Source organism: Manis javanica, chromosome 15 (genome assembly GCF_040802235.1).
Source record: "Manis javanica isolate MJ-LG chromosome 15, MJ_LKY, whole genome shotgun sequence".
Classification (NCBI taxonomy): Eukaryota; Metazoa; Chordata; class Mammalia; order Pholidota; family Manidae; genus Manis; species Manis javanica.
In genome coordinates this window covers 77,333,642-77,352,168 of record NC_133170.1, presented here as the reverse complement: position 1 = coordinate 77,352,168, position 18,527 = coordinate 77,333,642, and the positions used below count along the sequence as shown (strand labels likewise).

Below are 18,527 nucleotides of genomic sequence, written 5' to 3'. Positions count from 1 at the left end.
ATGTGTCATCACGGTCCAGCACCTGGGAACCCCAGGGGCTCCGGGCACTTCCAGCTGAGTGAGGGACCCAAGACAAAGCTTACCAGAGAAAAACATTCTTTTATTATATATATATGCAAATCTGTCCTATGTACAGTAACTGGTTCTATCAAATAGACCAAGGCATTCTTTTGGTAGTCTTCCCCAAAACAGATTCAGGTAAAATTAGGTATTTGTGCTCTTCATGAACTACCAAAACCTGACACTTCATGAGTGATTTCAGTTTTGAGACCACAATTCAAAATATACATGAACTGGTGAAGGCGACAGAATGGGCTGAAGGAAGCCATAAGATTCAGCACAATTAAACTGTGTATTTTGCTCATATTAGAGTCACAGTGTGAACAGCACACATGTGTCTCCTAGTCTGTTACTGTAGCGTGAAGGGCCTGTGAAAATCTATGGTGATTGCGCTGTGGGCAGGCAAACAGCTGACATGACCTGCTTAGGCTTCGCCGAGGACTCATTTCTTCTCCGCCTCTCCTTTCTTGGGTTCTTGTTTCAGTTTGTAATCAGCCAGGGCGGCCTTGATTGCATCTTCAGCCAGCACTGTAAGTAATGGAAAGAGACAGCCTAAGTTTCTAGCATCTACAGTAATTGTCTTAGGTATGGTATCTTCAGGAGCTGGAGGGCAGCGGTGCTGGAAGGGGCTTAACGGAGTCCCCTGGCTAGGGGGCTGGGGCTGAGAAGCTGGCTGGGAGAGCCAGCCAGCTGTTTCCTGAGCTAGTTACGCCTGCATGGTGGCTATGGAGACAGATGGGGTTTTAAACACCTGGGACTCTAGGTAAGTTCCTTAGCCTCTTAGAATCCACCTTCTCTTCTGTAAAACTGGGACAATGATGCTTTTCTTGCTGGGGTGGTGTGAGGACTTACACAAAGTTTTTGACACATAAGGGATACAACAGATGTTCTTGTCAGCTCACATTCAAGTCAGGAATAAATGTAGTGGATGCTGGTTAAGCTAGCTGGAATAACTTAGGTCATGTCAATTTGTTGATGGGATGGCATCTGCCACATCATTCTCTAGTGATCCCAAGTTTGAAAATTTTGATTCTGGAGTTGATATTAAAGTGAGGCTATGGGAAAAAATAAAAATCAAGAGAGCTGAAATGACAGTGGAAAGTAAGGAAACAGTAGAGAGTATTGGCTGAAAGTTTCAGTATCCCAAGAAGGCCTAATGAAAAGGCTGGTTTTTCTGAAACCATATGAAAATGTTTATAAGCTATGGCCTTTACTCATGGGTACTTGAAATCCCAGCTCAAGTGGAAAGAACTCTGGTCTTAGCAGACTTCCTGAAGACTGTGTTAGTGTGTCCCTGCCCCAGCACTCAGTTTTTCTGTGAGTCTTACCCTGGCAAGAGGCCTAGCTCTCTGTTCATTTTTAACTAATTTGGTTAGTAAACCTCCATCAATATGCTTAGGCTATTGTTTCTCTGTCCCTCCTTCCCCTAGAAGGTTGAGAAAAGATGGAAAAAGCTTTGGATTTAAGACAGAAGACTGAAGTAGAAAGCCAAGTATAAGTCTAAGGCATCTGGGCTTTTTCTTAGGACAGTGTCGAGGGGAATTTTACACAAGTGGGCTTAGTCATTCCATATGCACAGATGCAGGCCCCGATAGTAACAGCATCTGGAAAGGAAGTGATGAAACACACCACAAACCGGATTATGGTGAAAGCTGAATTTTCTCCTTTACTGGTCCTGACTTAGGGTAGGAACAGCATGGAGTCAAAGATGGTGCTTAGATCCTGGATCTCCCACTTAGGAGTTGTGTGACTGAGGTGGTCTAATCTGAGCCCCAGCATCCTCACCTGTAAGGGGAGAAGTAATGACACCCTCTGTGGACTAGGGGATGTTTCTGAGGTTTAGAAATGGTGCCATGACGTGCTCAGCACGCTGCCCAGCACATACCAATGCCTGTAAGACTCTCCTGGAGATGGCTGGGACCATGGGCTCTGACCCTCGGTGGGCTATAAAGACGGACTCCATGACCAGAAAGGACTCGGCAGTACTGTCACAAAAGCCAGCTGGTGCCATTACAGAACGACTCCCGCATGTCTAGGCTTGCTGGCGCTCTGGAGAGCAGAGACTTACTGGAGCAGTGCAGTTTCACAGGGGGCAGGCAGAGCTCCTTGGCGATATCCGTGTTTCTGATGGTCAAGGCTTCCTCCACCTGATATGGGAAAGACAAGCGCCTTTAGTGCTGCTCTACTTCAGGGCCCCACAATAAGGCAGGCAGGCCAAGGAGGCCCCAGGACAGCACGGCGGGGGGCCATTTCCTTTAATAACCCTAAACAAAGGACTCTGCCTGCATGTCAAGGCTGCAGCTGGGATTCTCAAGGACAAGTATAACCTCTGCATTGCTTGGTTTGGTGAGCAAGGCCAGCAAAGACGCTGCTATAAGCCAGGAGCAGAACCTGTGAGAAGTTTCTTAGGGATCTGCTTTAGGCCAGCAACACAAGTCTCTAAGCAGTGATTTCCTATGTTGGTTTTGTGAGTATCAGCCTCTCTGATGTCCTTATACCAAATGCTGAGAATAAATCCCTTCTACTTAAGTGTTGCATGGTGTCAGGGAGGACGGAGGTGGCAAACATGCCAGTGCCACTGAAGTGCTGTGGCTGGGGCAGAGACAGCTCTTGGGCTGAGAGTTCTTGGGCTCATCCTCTGCTGAAAGGAGAATCTGTCTCCAAACAGACTGAGAAGGATGCCTGGGGTTTGGTCACAGGCAGGACAGCCAGCTTTCCCCACCTGTTCCTGTTGCCCAGTCCTGCCAACTCCACTGAATTATGCTTAAGTCCTGTTCCTGGAAACTCAGATGAGAGGATCTCAAGGTTAAAGAAAGACTCTCCTCCCACGCTTTCCGAGCACAACTCACGGCACCCGAAGGGCCAGGCCCTGGGGACACAGGTGCCTTGCTTGCTCACTTCCCCTTTCCCTGAGGACAGTTCTTGACAGTTAATCACTTCAGATCCACCTCCCGCCCACACAGGTTAGGTCTGTGCTTCCTCAACCCAGAGGAGCTTGCCAGCCAGACGCCCCAAGCCACGGGAAGCAGGTGGCATGTGGCCTGGCATACCACTTCGCTGCAGAACTGCCCAGCGGCCCAAGCACGCGCCTACGTGACTCACACCCTGTACTTGTCCCTGGGGCTGCAAAGACGAGCAGCCTGCAGTTTGGCTTTTCTAAGGTTTTGATGGCGTCTGGATTTCAGAAAGTCCAGCTCGTCTCTGGGCTTGGGACTTCTTACCTCTGCAGCTGCTGGGGAAAAAGGTTTTGGCAGAGAAAAGGATGGAAAAGATGCTCCAGCTTTTCTTACCTCCAATCTCAGGGGACCTGCTGACCAGCCTCCTGGCTCACTGTTCTGATTTATTTGTTCACTTTGCCCCCACTCTCAATGTGTTTGATCTCTGATTCCTCTTTTAGCACAGGCTAGTTTTTATTTCATGAATCCTTGTATGCCACCTGCAATCCTCCTTGAAACAAGATCGGAGGAACTAAACAAGAAAACAGACCACTATACAAGACCCCGTCATCTGACTTAGATTCCTAAGAAATTGTATCAGCAACCTTGGAGAAAGCCAAAAGATTTCTTTTCCATTCTATTTTGTTAGATGGAGAGGCAAGGTTCTTTCTTATATTTAAAACAAAACAAAATACCAACAAAATATCACCAAAACCCCCAAACAAATAAAAATGCTCAACAAAAAACCCAAACATGAAAAAACACTTAATAAAATTATTCATAATTCCCAATGTGGAGAAGAATTTAATGAAAATCTGGGTAAGCAAAATTAAAAAGAAAACACGTAGAATATTTTGAAAAAAATCACAGTTACTTTTTTTCACTAACCAGACCCTTCCCTTAACCAAGAGCCAGGATTGTGGGGAAAGTAATTTAATTCCGTCCAATTTGCAGGCAGCCTTACCGTCTTCCCTTTTACCCATTCCGTGGCTAATGAGCTGGAGGCAATTGCAGAACCACAGCCAAATGTTTTAAACCTGGCATCCACAATCTTCCCCTTGTCATCCACTTGAATCTAGAAAAGAGGAGGTAAGCAGTGATTCTAGGCACCGCTCATGGAGGTTCACTGGTGTTCTCTCCAAGAGCTTTGGTCTCGCTTTCTACACTTCAAGTTTTGGCAGGAATTACTGAGCTTTCTTTGTTTTAATGATGAAAAGGTAAACGTAGAAGCAACTATATGGAATTATATAGGCTTAGCTGGTAAAATTCAGCTGAAAATGTGCCCCCTCCCCAGTTTTTGTTTTGTTTTTGCAACCCTAGACAGCTTTGGCTATGAAAGTCAGCTCCTGGCTGCTGGGTCAATATGCAGCTTTAAATAGGGAATCTGCAATTAAGGTCTCTGGTTAATGTGTTTTTCTTTGCACCAAACTACCTCGAGTGGCTCCCTCTTGCCTGTTTTTGTTTTTCGAGATAGGCACGAGATCTTTGGTAAGGTTCCCACCCACCACTGTGAAGCAGATGTGGCTAAAGCTACAGTTTACCCAGAGTGCCAGTCTCTACTTTCATGTTGTCTCCAGTTTGGGGACGGTTTGATTTATTGCATTTCCTGTCTCACTGGGATTGCTAACTGAATGGTTATGGTTTTCCTTTGATCAGTAAAATTTGAAAACCTTTTACCTTGCCGAAGTTGGAATTTACGCTGATACAGTAAATAGAAAAGTGAGATCAACTGCTGCTTCAGAAAGGGTCAGCAGACTGTACTGGGAGAACAAGGATTTAGTCCCTGCTCTGATAATGTGTAGCAGTGACTCATCCCATCTCACGGCAGTCAGGATGGAGATCAAATGAAATGCTGTATGCACAAATGATTTGTAAACTACGAAGCACTGTATTAGTTAAGGTACCCCATCAGTACCCCAAACATGAATACAATTCATACCTGTAATTTCATTACGTCACCACATGCTGGAGCTCCCACCAATCCAGTTCCAACATTTTTAGATGTCTTATCAAGGGACCCCACATTTCTAGGGTTTTCATAATGATCAACAACCTGAAATGAGAGGATTAACAAAAATTATGACCACTGTTTGGCGTTGGTCTCTCTGATGTGATAAGTTTCTTCATGTCTTCAAACTGAGTAAGGCAGCCAATCCCTAAATACCAAATCTCGCCTGGATGGAAAGGCTTACAGTCATGCCAATAACCATTTGTGACCCACAATCTTTTTCTCATCTGATCTCGAATTACCTTCAGAGATTTGAGACACTGGAGAAAAATCAGCAAACTCATGTCTCAATTCCATAGGGTTTTTAACCACAAATAATTACTTGACCTTTACCCACCTAAGTCACCAGATTTGGGCTCAAGCAGCATTTCTGTTACTTCCAAATAAAATCCATTCTCAAAGGACAATGATTACTGTTCAAAAATTCTAAAAGTAAGTATGGTCCAGAAATTGTACTGTTTCCCAGAAACCTCTAGAAGACTGTTACAGGAGAAACAATGCTATGCAATGTGTCCATTTGTGTATGATGTTATTGTATTTTTGGGCTCTGAAAAAACGTGGTGCACCAGCGCACCCTAGTGGCTGAGTGGCTGCTAGCCCACGTTCATCGAGCGTGTAATGTCAACAAACATACCCCCGGAGGGGGAGTGGAGTCCCTGGCAAAAAAGCTGAAGCGAGAACAGAATAGATATCTATGCATATTGGCACACACAAGGCTTTAATAACCTTGAGGTTTGTTTACCAGTTAGCCTTAAGTATCCCAATCATCCAGTCCTCTTTCCCCACCTATCCCACCAAGGATTTTGACTGCAAGCCCCCCAAGCATCTACAAGATAATATCCAATCTGGATTTTTGCCCCATGTTAATTTACCGCATTCTTTAATTAGTCATTTCCCGAGTGAGAGTCTCAAGAATAGGGGACTTTACGTCCCCGGAAGGCAAGGGCTGCAAACTACACATCAATCCATACCGCATCCTGCCCCCGCCAAAAACCCAAACAAAAATAAAGACATGACTGGTTCCAATCCAACAACGGTAGCTGTGCCGTAAGCTCTCCATGTGCTCGGCACCATGCCGAGGACTCCACAAGCATCATCTCTTACAGAGGACTGCTAACACACCATCTTACAAATGGGGAAACAGGTCCACAACATGGCAGTGACTTGCCCAAGGTCACTTGGCCAAAGCAGTGACCTGGTTGAAGCCGGAGCCCCCGTCCCTCTGTGTGTGTCTGTCTCTGATCAGGCTGGGAGGTCATAACAGGACCCTTCTTCCTGGGTTGTTAGGAAATTTAAAAGTCAGGGATGTATGAAATCGCAGCCAGCGGCGGGGCCCACGGGAAGTGGCCGATGGATGACAGCTGTAAATCTATTTCTGGCGCAATTCGTGTCACTGCGTAGTAAGGGAAAGTTAGCCGAGAGTCGCGCGAGCGGGCGGTCCCTACACAGAGGGCTGGGGGCCACCCCTACTCCTGGTGGCACTGGGCTCTCCCCAGGAGGCGCAGAACCCCGCGACCACTCCTCCCTAGGCTGGACCTTCTCCGGAACGACACGCCTCGGTCCCCTCGACGGTCTTGTACTCTCTCCAGCCCGGCCGGTACGGTCCCGAGCACCTCCTTGCCCCCCCTACCTTCTTGTGGTAGAGTCGGGCCGGAGCGGAAAGCTCGCGGACCGGCAGGCGCGGGGTCCTGAGGAGTAGGGCAGAGGCCGCCCGCCTCAGACGGCCAGCTCTAACCGCCGCCATCTCGCGGGCAGGCGCCTGCGCAGACAGAGAGCGAAGCCGAGCGGAAGGGTGCTCCTGTTGCGTCACCGCGACTTTGCGCCTGCGCTCGCCCGCCCCGAGCACGTGTCTGTGCTGTGGCCCCGCCTTGACCTCGCCCGTCTGAAAGGCAGGCCGGGGAGCATAAAGGTGTTAAAGTCGCTCGGACGCTTGTCCTCTGTGCTGGCTACTGGATTTGAAGATTTCAGGCTGGAGTGCGGGACCCAAGTTTACGTTCTTAAAGCTCCCTGGAATGCGGCGGAGAGGATCATCCAGTCCACCTTTCTTAACTCTATTTTGCAATTTAGGTGTTCAGGTTCCGCAAGTTTAGTCGTTTATCCAAGGTTGCCCAGACAGACTCAATTGGCATGTAAACTTGGATAATCTGAGTTAGAATCCTGGTTTTGTTCTTTTCTGACCCTGTGATCCTGGTCAAATGACGTCATCTCTCTAAGCTTCGATTTTATCTTTTGTACTAAATCAAAGAAAATTCTTTCGTTTTTTTTCAAGGCTTTAAGGGTCCAATGAAAAGGAAAGAGACATAGTTTGTTTTCCTGGGATTTTTTTTCAATATTAAATAGTTATGTATTAATACCTAATACTTAGTGACTTAATACTTAAGTATACGTTAAACTTGCTAATGAGAGAGGAAAGCAATAAATACACGTTATCAATCAATACCTTCCTACCTCAAAAATGAGAAGCTTAGTTGAAGGAGTAAGCACCATGCCCTGACTTTTAAAAATGTATTTATGTCTGTATTACTATATAAAACAGTGAACGGTCACAATTTACATGGCAATGTCTGGCAATAAAAAGTTTCAAAATAAATGCCTAGTAATATTCATTACGTTGGTTTGCAGAAACTCATTTAAAAGCAGAAAAATCATACATGTATTGAACGCTTACTCGGTACAAGACATTACATAAAGGGGAGGAATCTGGGAAATGGGTTTTTTTTTCACGAATGGTGCAATCGATCCTTCCCAGAGCACTTGGAGTTTTCTCTGCTTTTGAGGTTTAGTTGCTGGGGAGGCAAAACCACACGCCAAGTCAGACTCGGCAGTAAGTGAATCGTTTATTCCAAGAATCAGTTTGACCTTCTCAAGATGACTCCGAATCCATCACAACAATCACGCTCGCTCCATGACTTCCTCTTTGGACTCCACTTCCTGTCCAAAGACCCAATTTCTGTCCGAAGTTGTGGCGGAACACATGTCATATTAGTGAGGTATTTTTTCTCTGCGAGAACTTCCACAACTACATAAAAATAATACTAGTTTCGTGTTTTTGAAGATTTTCCCGTCACCCGAGGCTCACAATTTCCCCTAAGGTGGAACGCGAGCTGGGTTTTGATCAGGCGCCTGCTGCGGGCAGCCTCTCCTTCAGCGGGTCTTTGGCGACCGAGTGAAGACCCGAGAGTCACTGGAAGCGCAAGATGGCGACAGCGGCCGCAGCGTCGCCTTCAGAACCAGAGGCTGAGCCGAAGACTGGCCCCAACGCTGAGGGAGAGGAGGATGAGGTTAAGGCGGCCAGGACGAGGGGGCAGGTGCTGACGCGGACGGTAGCCGCTGCGACGTACAAGACCATGGGGCCGGGCTGGGACCAGCAGGAGGAAGGCGTGAGTGAGAGCGATGGAGATGAGGAGTACGCCATGGCTTCCTCGGCGGAGAGCTCCCCGGGGGAGTACGAGTGGGAGTACGACGAAGAGGAGGAGAAGAACCAGCTGGAGATCGAGCGGCTGGAGGAGCAGGTGCGCCGCGGGGTGGGCATTGGGCCCCTTTCCTCCGGTTCCCAGGCCCGACCCTCCTCCCGAGGCCAAGGCCGCCAAGCCGCCGTTAATCCATCAGTCTTTTGCGCGCCTTCTGCTTGCCGGGTGCTTTGCAAGCGTCATCTCATTGGGATTGTGAGTTTGCTATATTAGAGCGAGAGAAAAAGATACAACGGCCCAGTGAAGGAAATAGTGTGTTCTCCGTCTTACGGGAATAAACTAAACCGAGGCTTCTCGTGGACGGAATTCTCTTGCCCAACACTTAATGCAAGTCGCGGGTCAGGCTTTTTAAACTTTGAGCCGACTCCAGAACTCCCACTCTTAACCACACCTCACCGTTAAACTCTGTCCATCAGTAGGAATTTTTTTTTTTTTTTGCACTGTAGGATATACGGTGTGGTAGAGAAAATAATGACCGTGACAGTTATAGAAACGGGAATGCAGAGATTTCAGTGTCTGGAGGCTAAGGCCCAGTTATAGCTGTTCCATGCCTGTGTGTGCTTGAGCGAATTTCTTAACATCTCTGAGCCTCGGTTTCCTCATCTGTGAATTGAGAGGAACAGTTTCTGCATCACGTAATTGTCATAACAGTAATTATAACCCTGTGTGTGGCACCTAGTAGTAAATTGATTTCTAATCTGAAACTGCTGAGATCCAGTGTCCCAGCAGGAAATAGGTGGAGCAATCAAATTAGGGCTGTTTGAGAAAAGTTTAATAGAGACTATTGTGTTTATAAAGTTGTGGGCAGGAAAATAAGGAGTGAAAGTTAGGTACCCCGGGGCTAGTAGCAGGAGGCCTTTAGGCCGTAAAAGGTGAGGGAGTGACCCATTTTCTGATTAGTTGTGTGGAGGGGGCACCTGAGAGGAGTCCCTTTGGTCAAGGGGGTGTAGCCCTAGTTCCCATCAGGGATTGGGGTGCCCTGACCTCCTCCTTTTCCTCTCTCCAGGTGGGCCAGAGACACCCATTGATGTGGTCCACACACGGGTGCAGGATAGGGAGGGGCACATGGGGTGGAATTGGAGGGGCAGACAGGAGATAGAGCAGATTCTTATTTTGCAGATGAGGCAACAGGCTCAGAACAAATGATAAAATGATTTGCTCCATGTCACTCATCCAGAGGTTTGAACTTTTCATGGCCGTCTGTGGACCAAATGCAACACTGGATAGGCAATCACTTGGTGATGTGAAGTTGTTAGCCTTGTTTGCTAACTTAACCTTGCTGGGCATGAGATTCATGACAATGTCCTCGCTGGGAGTGATATTTTTGTTAGGTTGTGAAATAGCGATACCATTCATTGGTGTAGCTTGTTTCGCATGTCGTCACATTTGAAAGTCAAAGGAACCAGTTGGGGTAGGCAGCTGGTTTTTATAAATAAGTATACACAGATGCTCATCTAGCCTTATGTTTATTCAGCAAATACAGTGTAATTTGGGGGGGTTGTCAGGCTGCCTGTGCCCCTTTCCCGCGGGTCTGTACTTCTGATTTCTAGACTTGGCCTTTCTAATGAATCATTAGCTCAGTTGGATTTTACTGTCCAGTGAGGTAGGGGAAATAGGATTCTCTCTTTTAGTGGAAATTTGGGAGGTTTGGAAACAGATGAAGTCTTTCGTGTGGACAGAGCTGAGTTCTCCTGGCTACTGGGGTTCTGCAGTTGTCTGCCCTGCCTCAGGCCACTGAGGGTGGGTGGAGCTCGACCACACGCTGGCATCTGGCAAGTGATGGTTAATGGAAGAGCCTCTGGCCTTTTCCTCTTTGTTCCCGGAGTCTTGACTGACTTTCTCCAGTATTTCCAACCCCCACCCCCTACCTCACCCTGATCCCATAGCTTTTAGCCCCTGCTGTGAGTAACTTCCAGAGGCCTGTGAAATACTAGGCCTTGCAGGATTTGTGAATTCCAGTTCTCATCTCTGAGTGTATTTTATGAAAGCTTGCAACTAACTATGGGATTTGTTTCTGTTCACAAAAGCAAAGGTTTTCTATTATTTGTGTTTGTGTCCTGAAACTAAACTATGGTGCCTTCCAAGTTATTTCAGCTCTCTGAGCCTACGGTGTCCCAGTTGGTAAAAAGACAGTTGTAATAGTCCTCCCTGACAGGGCTGTTATTGGAGCTTAAGTGACACGGTGGGTGTCAAGCTTCTGCCACAGTCTGACGCATAGTAGGTGCCATGCCACAGCCTGCTCCAGTTCTCCTTTTCCTGCCTTCCCTGTGATTACAGCAGTGTGTCCTTGCCACTAGCTGTCTCTTATCTCCCCACCCCCATTCCAAGTCTAGGTCGTGCACTTAGGAAATCAGCTAGCTCATCACTTTGTGCATTGGCCAAACTGCCTTTCTTTATAAAGCATCCTTTGTTGTTAATGGTGTTCTGACCTGAATAGACGTGTGTAGGTATTCATTTGTCAGTGCAGGTTGAACTCTGGAAATGTCTCAGATGCACCTCAGTGTGCATTTAATATGCATTCAGAGTACTTCTCCATATGTAACAAAATTTGGGCCTAAGAATCAGAAATTTAGACCAAAAAGCAATTTAAGAGGCTGTTCCTCCTCTTCAGTGATGTTTATACCCTTTTCTTCTGACCTCACATGGTATTCCCCAGGAGGGGCACTTGTATCCACATTACATTAACCTAGCAAGGCCCCCCCCTCTTCTTCATGCTCAGAAAACATGTTTAGACCCAGGTGTCAAGAGTGGTGGGGTTGATGCCGGGGTTCTTGTTTGAGGAATCGAAGAATGAACTTAGCAAACAGTCAAGGTTGGAGAGCCAGGGAGAGGCTTTTATTCAGAGATATAGTGAGAGGATAGAGCTCCTGGCTCTCGCCAGGAGGGGACAAGAGAGCCTGTGGTGGTGTGTTTAGGGGTTTTATAGGCAGTTGAGGATTTTTTGGAATGTGAAAAAAGGCTTAGGGATGTGGACTTGTTAAGTGGTCCCTGAATATTTGGAATAAACTTAAACTTCCTGCTCTGATTTCTCCCCGAGATACCAGCTTCTTGGTCTGGGAGCATGTCAAACAAGGCCGCCTGCCCAGCCCCCAAGTACTGTCTGTTTGCTGAAGAATAAGTTAAGAATCTTACTTCATAACTTCTTGGGAGTTAAAATGCAATCTTATCTTTAAGGTGGAATCCTTCCTGCCTTTTACTATGTCGTTTATGGCTGGGCCTGCATGCTAAATTAGTTACCTAGTTTGCAAATCACCTCATCAGGTCTGAGTAGGAAAGACAGCACAAAGGCCTGGGCCTTTTAGCCTGCTAAAGTGAATCTTACACATGATCACAAATGATTAGCATAATAATAAAACATGTGCTACTCTTCTTTATCTAGGGATATTAACTGATCTCACTGAAGAATGACTCTAGAGCTTAATGTTTAACACGGAGTTTTGGTAGGGGGATTCCTTGCATGTAGTTACATTGCTCTGACTGCAAATATCCTGCCTTGCTTTTTCCGGAGGCCCTCACCCTACTCTGACTATACCCCATGGTCCCTGTCTCAGGGTGACAGGGAGAACCTTGAATGTTCTTTAATGAGGTAAGGACATCTTTCACAAACTTCAGTTCTTTAACTGTTGTTACTTGTATGACACTACTTGACAATTTTGAAGCATCTGTGTCATGACAGTGCATTTGAGAACCAGAGAGAGGTTTACTCCGGCTCCTCCCTGGTACAAATGAAGAAACAAATGAGGAAACAGAGCTGGTGGAGATCAGAACATTTGTGTCCTAAGCTAGTCCGTTCCTTTTCAGCTCTTCAAGTAATCATGCGATAGGTTCACCTGGTGGTTTTGTAAGTCCTGAGCAGAATATTGCTGAAAGACTTAAGACTTAAAAACAGTTAAAGGCCCTTGTAAGTCCGGGGAAAAGAAATCCCTGGGGAAAATACCTCTAAAACCAAAATCAGTCAAAGGGAGAAATAAAGTTTAAAATCTGTTTACTGCTTACAAACTGCAGTCCGGGGCCATCGGCCGCCTCTTTTTTCTACTCCCGCAGAAACCAAAACCGGCCCTCCCCCTCACCTCTCAGGTACCAATAAGCCTTCAGTTGCCCAGGTAATTAGCCATTGATGTGGAGAAGAACTTCTCTCCACCCTGAGGATATGCAAATGCACTAAAGCCATACTTCTTTCCACTTCTGAACGCCTGCTGATACGCAGATGTACTAAAGCCAGGCAAGATATTCTGGAAATAAAACAGTTTTACCCACAGCTGTGCTCTTATCTGTTACTGATTCTTCTTTATTATCTTTTACATTAAACATAATTCACATCTGTGGATTATGAAGTATGGTAATCAAATGAACACTCCTTATCTGCCACTCAGAGTTGGAACTTCATCCGTGTTGTTGCACGCACTTGTTGGGCTTCTCCCCTGTTCCACTGCCCTGACCTTCCCCATCACCCCTCCTAAGACCCAGATAACTACTTCCTTGAATCTTGTGTGCTTCCTTCTCTTTTAAAACGTGCATAGTTTTGTCACCTAAGTATGCATCCCTAGGCAATATGTTGTCCACTTTTGTTCAGTTTTGACTTTTTATAAAGTATCGTGTTGTCTGTAGTCTTCTGGGACTGCCCTCCACTCAGCAGTGTGTTTCTAAGATTCATTCATGTGACTTGTAGTTGCAGTTCATTCATTTTGACTATTGTGTGAGTTTGGCACAGTTTATCAGTTCTCTGGCATTTGGACTTGTTAGGCAGGAAAATAGATATGAACAGGGTGGAAAAGAGAAAAAGGCCTAAAATTAATTAATTAAAGCTCAAAAAGCCAGGAGCAACTTGGCCTGGAATGTTTGAATGTTCCCCAGATAAAGGTACCTCAGAATAGCCCATGTCTTTATTGTGTTAATCATGCAGGCCCAGCTTACTTTTTTACCTTTACGTATATGCTGTTTTTTTCTCCTTCTGGCCCTAATTAAGTAGTTTGTAACCTAGGCAACTAATTTAGCATGCAGGCCCAGCCGTAAACAACAGTGAAAGGCATGGGTGCTGAGCAGGCAAGCTGTTTGATATGCTCCCAGACCAAGACGCCCCTATCTGGGAGAAATCAGAGCAGGAAGTTCCTTGTGTTTAAGTTAATTCTGAGTATTCAAAGGCCACTTAAAAAGCCTGCACCCCCAGCCCTTAGTCACGTTCCTAAAGAATCCTTAAAAGGGAGAATCTCCGGCCTTTCCGCACGTTCCTCTCTCTGCGGTCGCCGGCACTTCATAGGTGCGTAACCTTTTAACACTATTTTCAACCTTTCAGGGGACCCTCCTCTCTCTTAGGTCCCCCGCATTTTCTAAGTGCGTAACCTTTTAACTTTAAACTCTCTCTTTTCAAGCTTTCACGGGGGCGTTCCTCTCTGGGGTAACCCGCTCTTTATAGGTGCGTATCCTTTTAACCTTTTCCCAACCTTTCAGGGGTGCCTCTTCTCTAGGGCAGCCCACGCTCCCCTTTCTCCGAGTGTGCGCCTTTTGCCTTACATAGACTTCTCACTTAAACGCATTGTCTCTGCGCCTTTCCAGTAGTAAGTGTTTTATTACTTTGCTTTGTCATTCTAATCCTTTCGAATTCTGGCTTTAACTTTCACTCTATCCTATTTCAGACAAGTAAGGAGGGGCTGCTGAGAGCTCAGACCTGGGCTTGCAAATTACTGTTGCCTGGGTGACCAGGAACTGCCGCTTACAGTCATGCTCTTTAGTAACCTGCCTGAAAGTCTCCCTTTTTTACCTGTAGGAAGTTTGCAGAATATAATCACTCCATCCAGTGCTCTGCGGCTCCCGCAAAGCCTGGGGTGGTGGGGACTCAGTTCCCACGCCTTGCTGATCCAAGCAGACGCTGGACGCCAGGTAACCCTGGCTTACGGAGTTGGCAGGGGTCGTGCCCCATGCTGAGTAGCTGTTCTGTGACCTTCCTTTATTACTCTGTTCTGTCATTCCCTGACACTCTTTAATGAATTCCTTCCTCACCTTGTACTCTGACTTCCTGCATCACGGAACCGAACTCTCCCTAACAGACTGTTTACAGTTTTTTCCCCCATTGCCAACAAATTACAAGGAACATTGTTACTGTTGAATTATGTATAAGAGTTTTTCAAAATCACCATTTTTCAAACTGGGGTTATGGTCATGGGTCTTGAATTCACTTCAGTGGATAGAACCAGAGCCACATCTATCATGTATTTTCTCTTTGCATGGGTCTGTTTTGGGAACTCTCTTTTGTTCTTTTGTTCAGTTTGTCTATCCTGTGTCAATGCCATGATCTGATTCATTATTCCTGAGACTTGCTCCTGTAAGACTTGTTCCTGTATTTTAGTGCAGTTGCTAATGTCTAGATTGAGTACATTGTCAGATGGCAGAGTGTTAGTTGAATGAGGTGTAGGTATTCTGCTGTCTCTGGAGAGGGAATGTTTATTGCTGAAATGTGGCAGACGTTGGAAGAGTGGATACTAGTCTAGTTAGTCTCTGAATAGACTTAATGTAACCCCACACCCTAGTTTGTATAAAGGCTTTTTAAAAAAATGAAGCTTTTTATTTTGGGGTAATTGTAAGTTTCCCTGCAGTTGTAAGAAATAATAGATCCTTGTGTATCCTTTCCCCAGTGTCCCTCAGTGGTGACCTTTCGTAAACTAGAGTATAATATCACAACCCAGATACTGATGTTGACACAGTCAACACAAAGATATCCTTTGTCACCTATGGGATTAATGGATTAATACATAAATCAAGCAATATAGAAATCAAATGTACAAATACATATGACTTGATTATTTTTCCTACAACAGAATGATTAGAGCTAAAACAGTTCCTACAGCTCGGGACCGCCCTCACATGCTTTTGGTATCCTTGAGGAGCTTCACGCCCTAGGGCTAGACTCAAGGTCAGATAATGATTGTGTTGATCATGTGTTGAACCCCCTACTCAGAATTCTGTACATGTTTAAGGTCATTTGTTTAATAAATATGAGGAGTGCCTTTTCGGCATAGTTGAGGGAACGGTGTGTATTTTCCTCGGTCCTTGTCCCCGCCACGACAAAGAATTGAAGGGCAGAGACACAGTAGTGAAGCAGAGTAAAAGCTTTATTTAAAGTTACTTAGAGAAGTGCAGCAGGCAGCCTCAGCAAGGAGAGGCGCCCGAAAGATTGGAGAGAGAAAGTTTTAAGATTAAAAGGTTACATACTTAGAAAGTGTGGGCCACCTCAGAGAGAGGAGCGCCCCTGAAAGGTTGAAAAAAGAGTTTAAAGTTAAAAGGTTACACACTTGGAAAGTGCGGGCGACCTCAGAGAGAGTAATGCCCCGAAAGGTTGGGGGTACCCCCTTTTAAGGATTCTTTAGGAATGTGACCAAGGGCTGGGGGTGCAGTCTTGTTAAGTGGTCTTTGAATTCTTAGAATTAACACAAGGAACTTCCTGCTCTGATTTCTCCCTGGGATACCCATGTCTTGGTCTGGGAGCAGATGAAACAGGCTGCCTGCCCAGCCCCCAAGGTGGGTTGAGCTATTGTCTGTTTGCTAAAGACTACGTAAAGAATCTTAAATTTTTAACTTCCTGGGTATTGAAATACAATCTATAAGATGGAATCTTTTCTACCTTTTACTATGTTGTTTATGGCTGGGCCTGCATGCTAAATTAGTTGCCTAGGTTACAAACTACTTAATTAGGGCTGGAAGGAGAAAAAAACAGCATATAGGTAAAGGTAAAGAAAGTAAGCTGGGCCTGCATGGTTAACACAATAAAGACGTGAGCTATGCTGAGGTACCTTCCTTTATCTGGAAAATATTCAAACATTCCAGGCCAAGTTGCTCTTGGCTTTTTGAGCTTTAATTGATTAATTTTGGGTCTTTTTTAGTGGACTTCCTGGCCTTTTTCTCTTTCCACCCCACTCATGTCTATTTTCCTGCCTAACAGCATTACTCTTGTGCTGTGACACCTTGAGTCCCCTGGCTGGCCTTACAGATCTTCAGCATTCCATTGGGTTCCCTCCAAATCTGCGGGTCAGAAGCAGGGGGGAGCTGACAGTCACAGGGATCCCTCCTGTAATTTTGTCATTTCAAGATTGTTACATAAGTGGAGTCAGATTTTTGGGATTAACTTCTTTTCACTCAGCGTAATTCCCTCAATGTTCATCTGAGTTGTGTGTGTAATAGTTCGCTCCCTTTTATGGCTGAGTGATATCGGTTACCATGGTTAGCTTAACCATTCACCTACTGAAGGCCATCTGGGTTGTCTCTAGTTTTGTCTGTTAGGAATAAAGCTGTTACGAACATTCATGTACAGGTGTTTGTGTGAACATAGGTTTTGTTTCTGGGAAAAATGCTCAAGGGTGCACTTGCTGAGTGTTAAGGTAATTATGTATTGACTTTTATTAGAAACTGCCAGATTGTTTTCCGGAGTTGCTAACCCCATTTTTCATTACTGTCAGCAGTGTATGAGTGATCCAGTTTATTTGCATCTTCTCCAGTATTTGGTGGTGTCACTTGTTTATTTTAGCCATTCTGTTAGGTGTGTAGTGACATCTCACTGTAGTTTTAATTTGTATATTCCCGATAGCTAATGATGTTGCACACTGTTCATGTGCACTTATTTACCATCTTTTTATCCTCTTTGGGTATACATGTTCATGTCTTGCTTATTTTCTGATTGTTTTTGCTGTTGAGTTTGGAGTTAATATCTTTTAGATATTAGTCCTTTGTTAGATATGTGGTTTATAAATGTTTTTCCAGTCTGTAGCTTGTCTTTTTATCCTCTTAACAGTCTTATAGAGCAAAATTTTGATAAGTTCCTAATTAACTGAGTTTTTATCATGACTGGTTGTTGGATTTTATCAAATGCATTTTCTGTATCAACTGATACTGTGGTTTTTGTTCTTTAGCCTGTTGATTTGGTGGATTACAGTAAGATTGATTTTCAAAGATGGAACTAGCCTTTGAAAAGCAGGAATAAATCCCACTTAATTGTGGTGTATGATACTTTTTATATATTAAATTTAGTTCTATGAATTTTCCTCTCCACACCATGCTGGCTATATTCCACTTTTTTGATTGGCTGTATTTTCATTTTCATTCATTTCTGTGTACTTTGCTTGAGCGTTGATCTTTGACCCATAGATTATTTAGAAGTGTATTGTTTAATTTCCAAGTGTTTAGAGACTTTCCTACTGTTAACTGATTTCTGTTTTGATTCTATTGTGATCAGGAGACATACTCTGTATGCTTTCATTTTTTTTAAGTTTGTTCAGGTTTCTTTCATGGCCCAGGATGTATAGTGTCAGTGAATCTTCATGGGCACTTGAAAAAAAATGCATATTGTTATGGGGCAGTGTTTCTATATATGCTAATTAGATCATGTTGGTTGATGGTATTACTGAGTTCTTCTGTATCCTTGCTGATTGTCTAGTTGTTCCTTTTAGTTGCTGAAAGTGGGGATACCGAAGTCTCCAATATAATTGTGGATGTGTCTGTTTCCTCTTTGAGCTCTCTGTTTTTACTTCATCTATTTTGGATGTCTGTTGTTTGGTGCATACACAATTAGGATTGTTTTTGTCTTCCTAGTGGGTTGGTCCATGTTTTCACACGTCCCTTGTTATCTCGGGTAATTTTCTTTGCTCTGAAGTCTACCTATGTGATAATAATATAACCACTTTTTTTGATGAATATTTATATGGTATATCATTTCCCATCCTTTTACTTTCAGCCACCTGTGTGCTTCAATTTGAATTGAATTTCTTGTAATCATTAGTTGAGTTGTGTTTTTATCCATTTTACTATTCTCTGCCTTTTAATTAGACCATTTACGTTTAAGGTAATTATTAATATGTTAAGTGTCAAGCCTGACATTTTATTATTTTCTGTTTATTTCCTGTTTCTTGTTCTTCTGTTCCTCTTTCCTTGACTTCTGTAGTTACTTGCACACTTTTTAGGATTTCATCTTGGTTTATTTGTAGTGATTTTTACTGTATTGTTTTGTATAGTTTCCTAGTGGTTGTTTTGGGTATTACAGTGTATTTGACTTAAATGTATCTGTTTTAC

At 44.6% G+C, this 18,527-nt stretch overlaps 2 protein-coding genes across 2 annotated transcripts in view; one reads left to right on the top strand and one right to left on the bottom strand.

The window, feature by feature from the left end:
* Positions 1-79: 79 nt before the first annotated feature.
* ISCU (iron-sulfur cluster assembly enzyme) lies at positions 80-6,791 on the bottom strand. Its single transcript, XM_017652985.3, has 5 exons — positions 6,635-6,791; positions 4,936-5,049; positions 3,961-4,071; positions 2,129-2,207; positions 80-588 (listed from the first exon to the last, which is right to left on the bottom strand). The coding sequence occupies exons 1-5, from the start codon at positions 6,746-6,748 to the stop codon at positions 503-505; spliced, it is 504 nt and encodes a 167-aa protein (XP_017508474.1). The 5' UTR covers positions 6,749-6,791; the 3' UTR covers positions 80-502.
* A 1,369-nt stretch (positions 6,792-8,160) lies between these two features.
* SART3 (spliceosome associated factor 3, U4/U6 recycling protein) overlaps positions 8,161-18,527 on the top strand; it is a 36,948-nt gene continuing 26,581 nt past the window's right edge. The window contains exon 1 of the mRNA XM_017652986.3: positions 8,161-8,516. Within this exon, the coding sequence (XP_017508475.1) occupies positions 8,202-8,516 (315 nt within the window). The 5' untranslated portion in view covers positions 8,161-8,201. The remainder of the gene's footprint in view (positions 8,517-18,527) is intronic.

Coding starts and splice junctions, on each gene's coding strand:
- ISCU (XM_017652985.3), bottom strand. CDS start 6,748: ATGGCGGCGGTTAGAGCTGGCCGTCTGAGGCGGGCGGCCTCTGCCCTA. Junction 4,072..4,935: donor GTGACGTAATGAAATTACAG/GTATGAATTGTA, acceptor CCTCTTTTCTAG/ATTCAAGTGGATGACAAGGG. Junction 589..2,128: donor TGTGAAACTGCACTGCTCCA/GTAAGTCTCTGC, acceptor CATTACTTACAG/TGCTGGCTGAAGATGCAATC.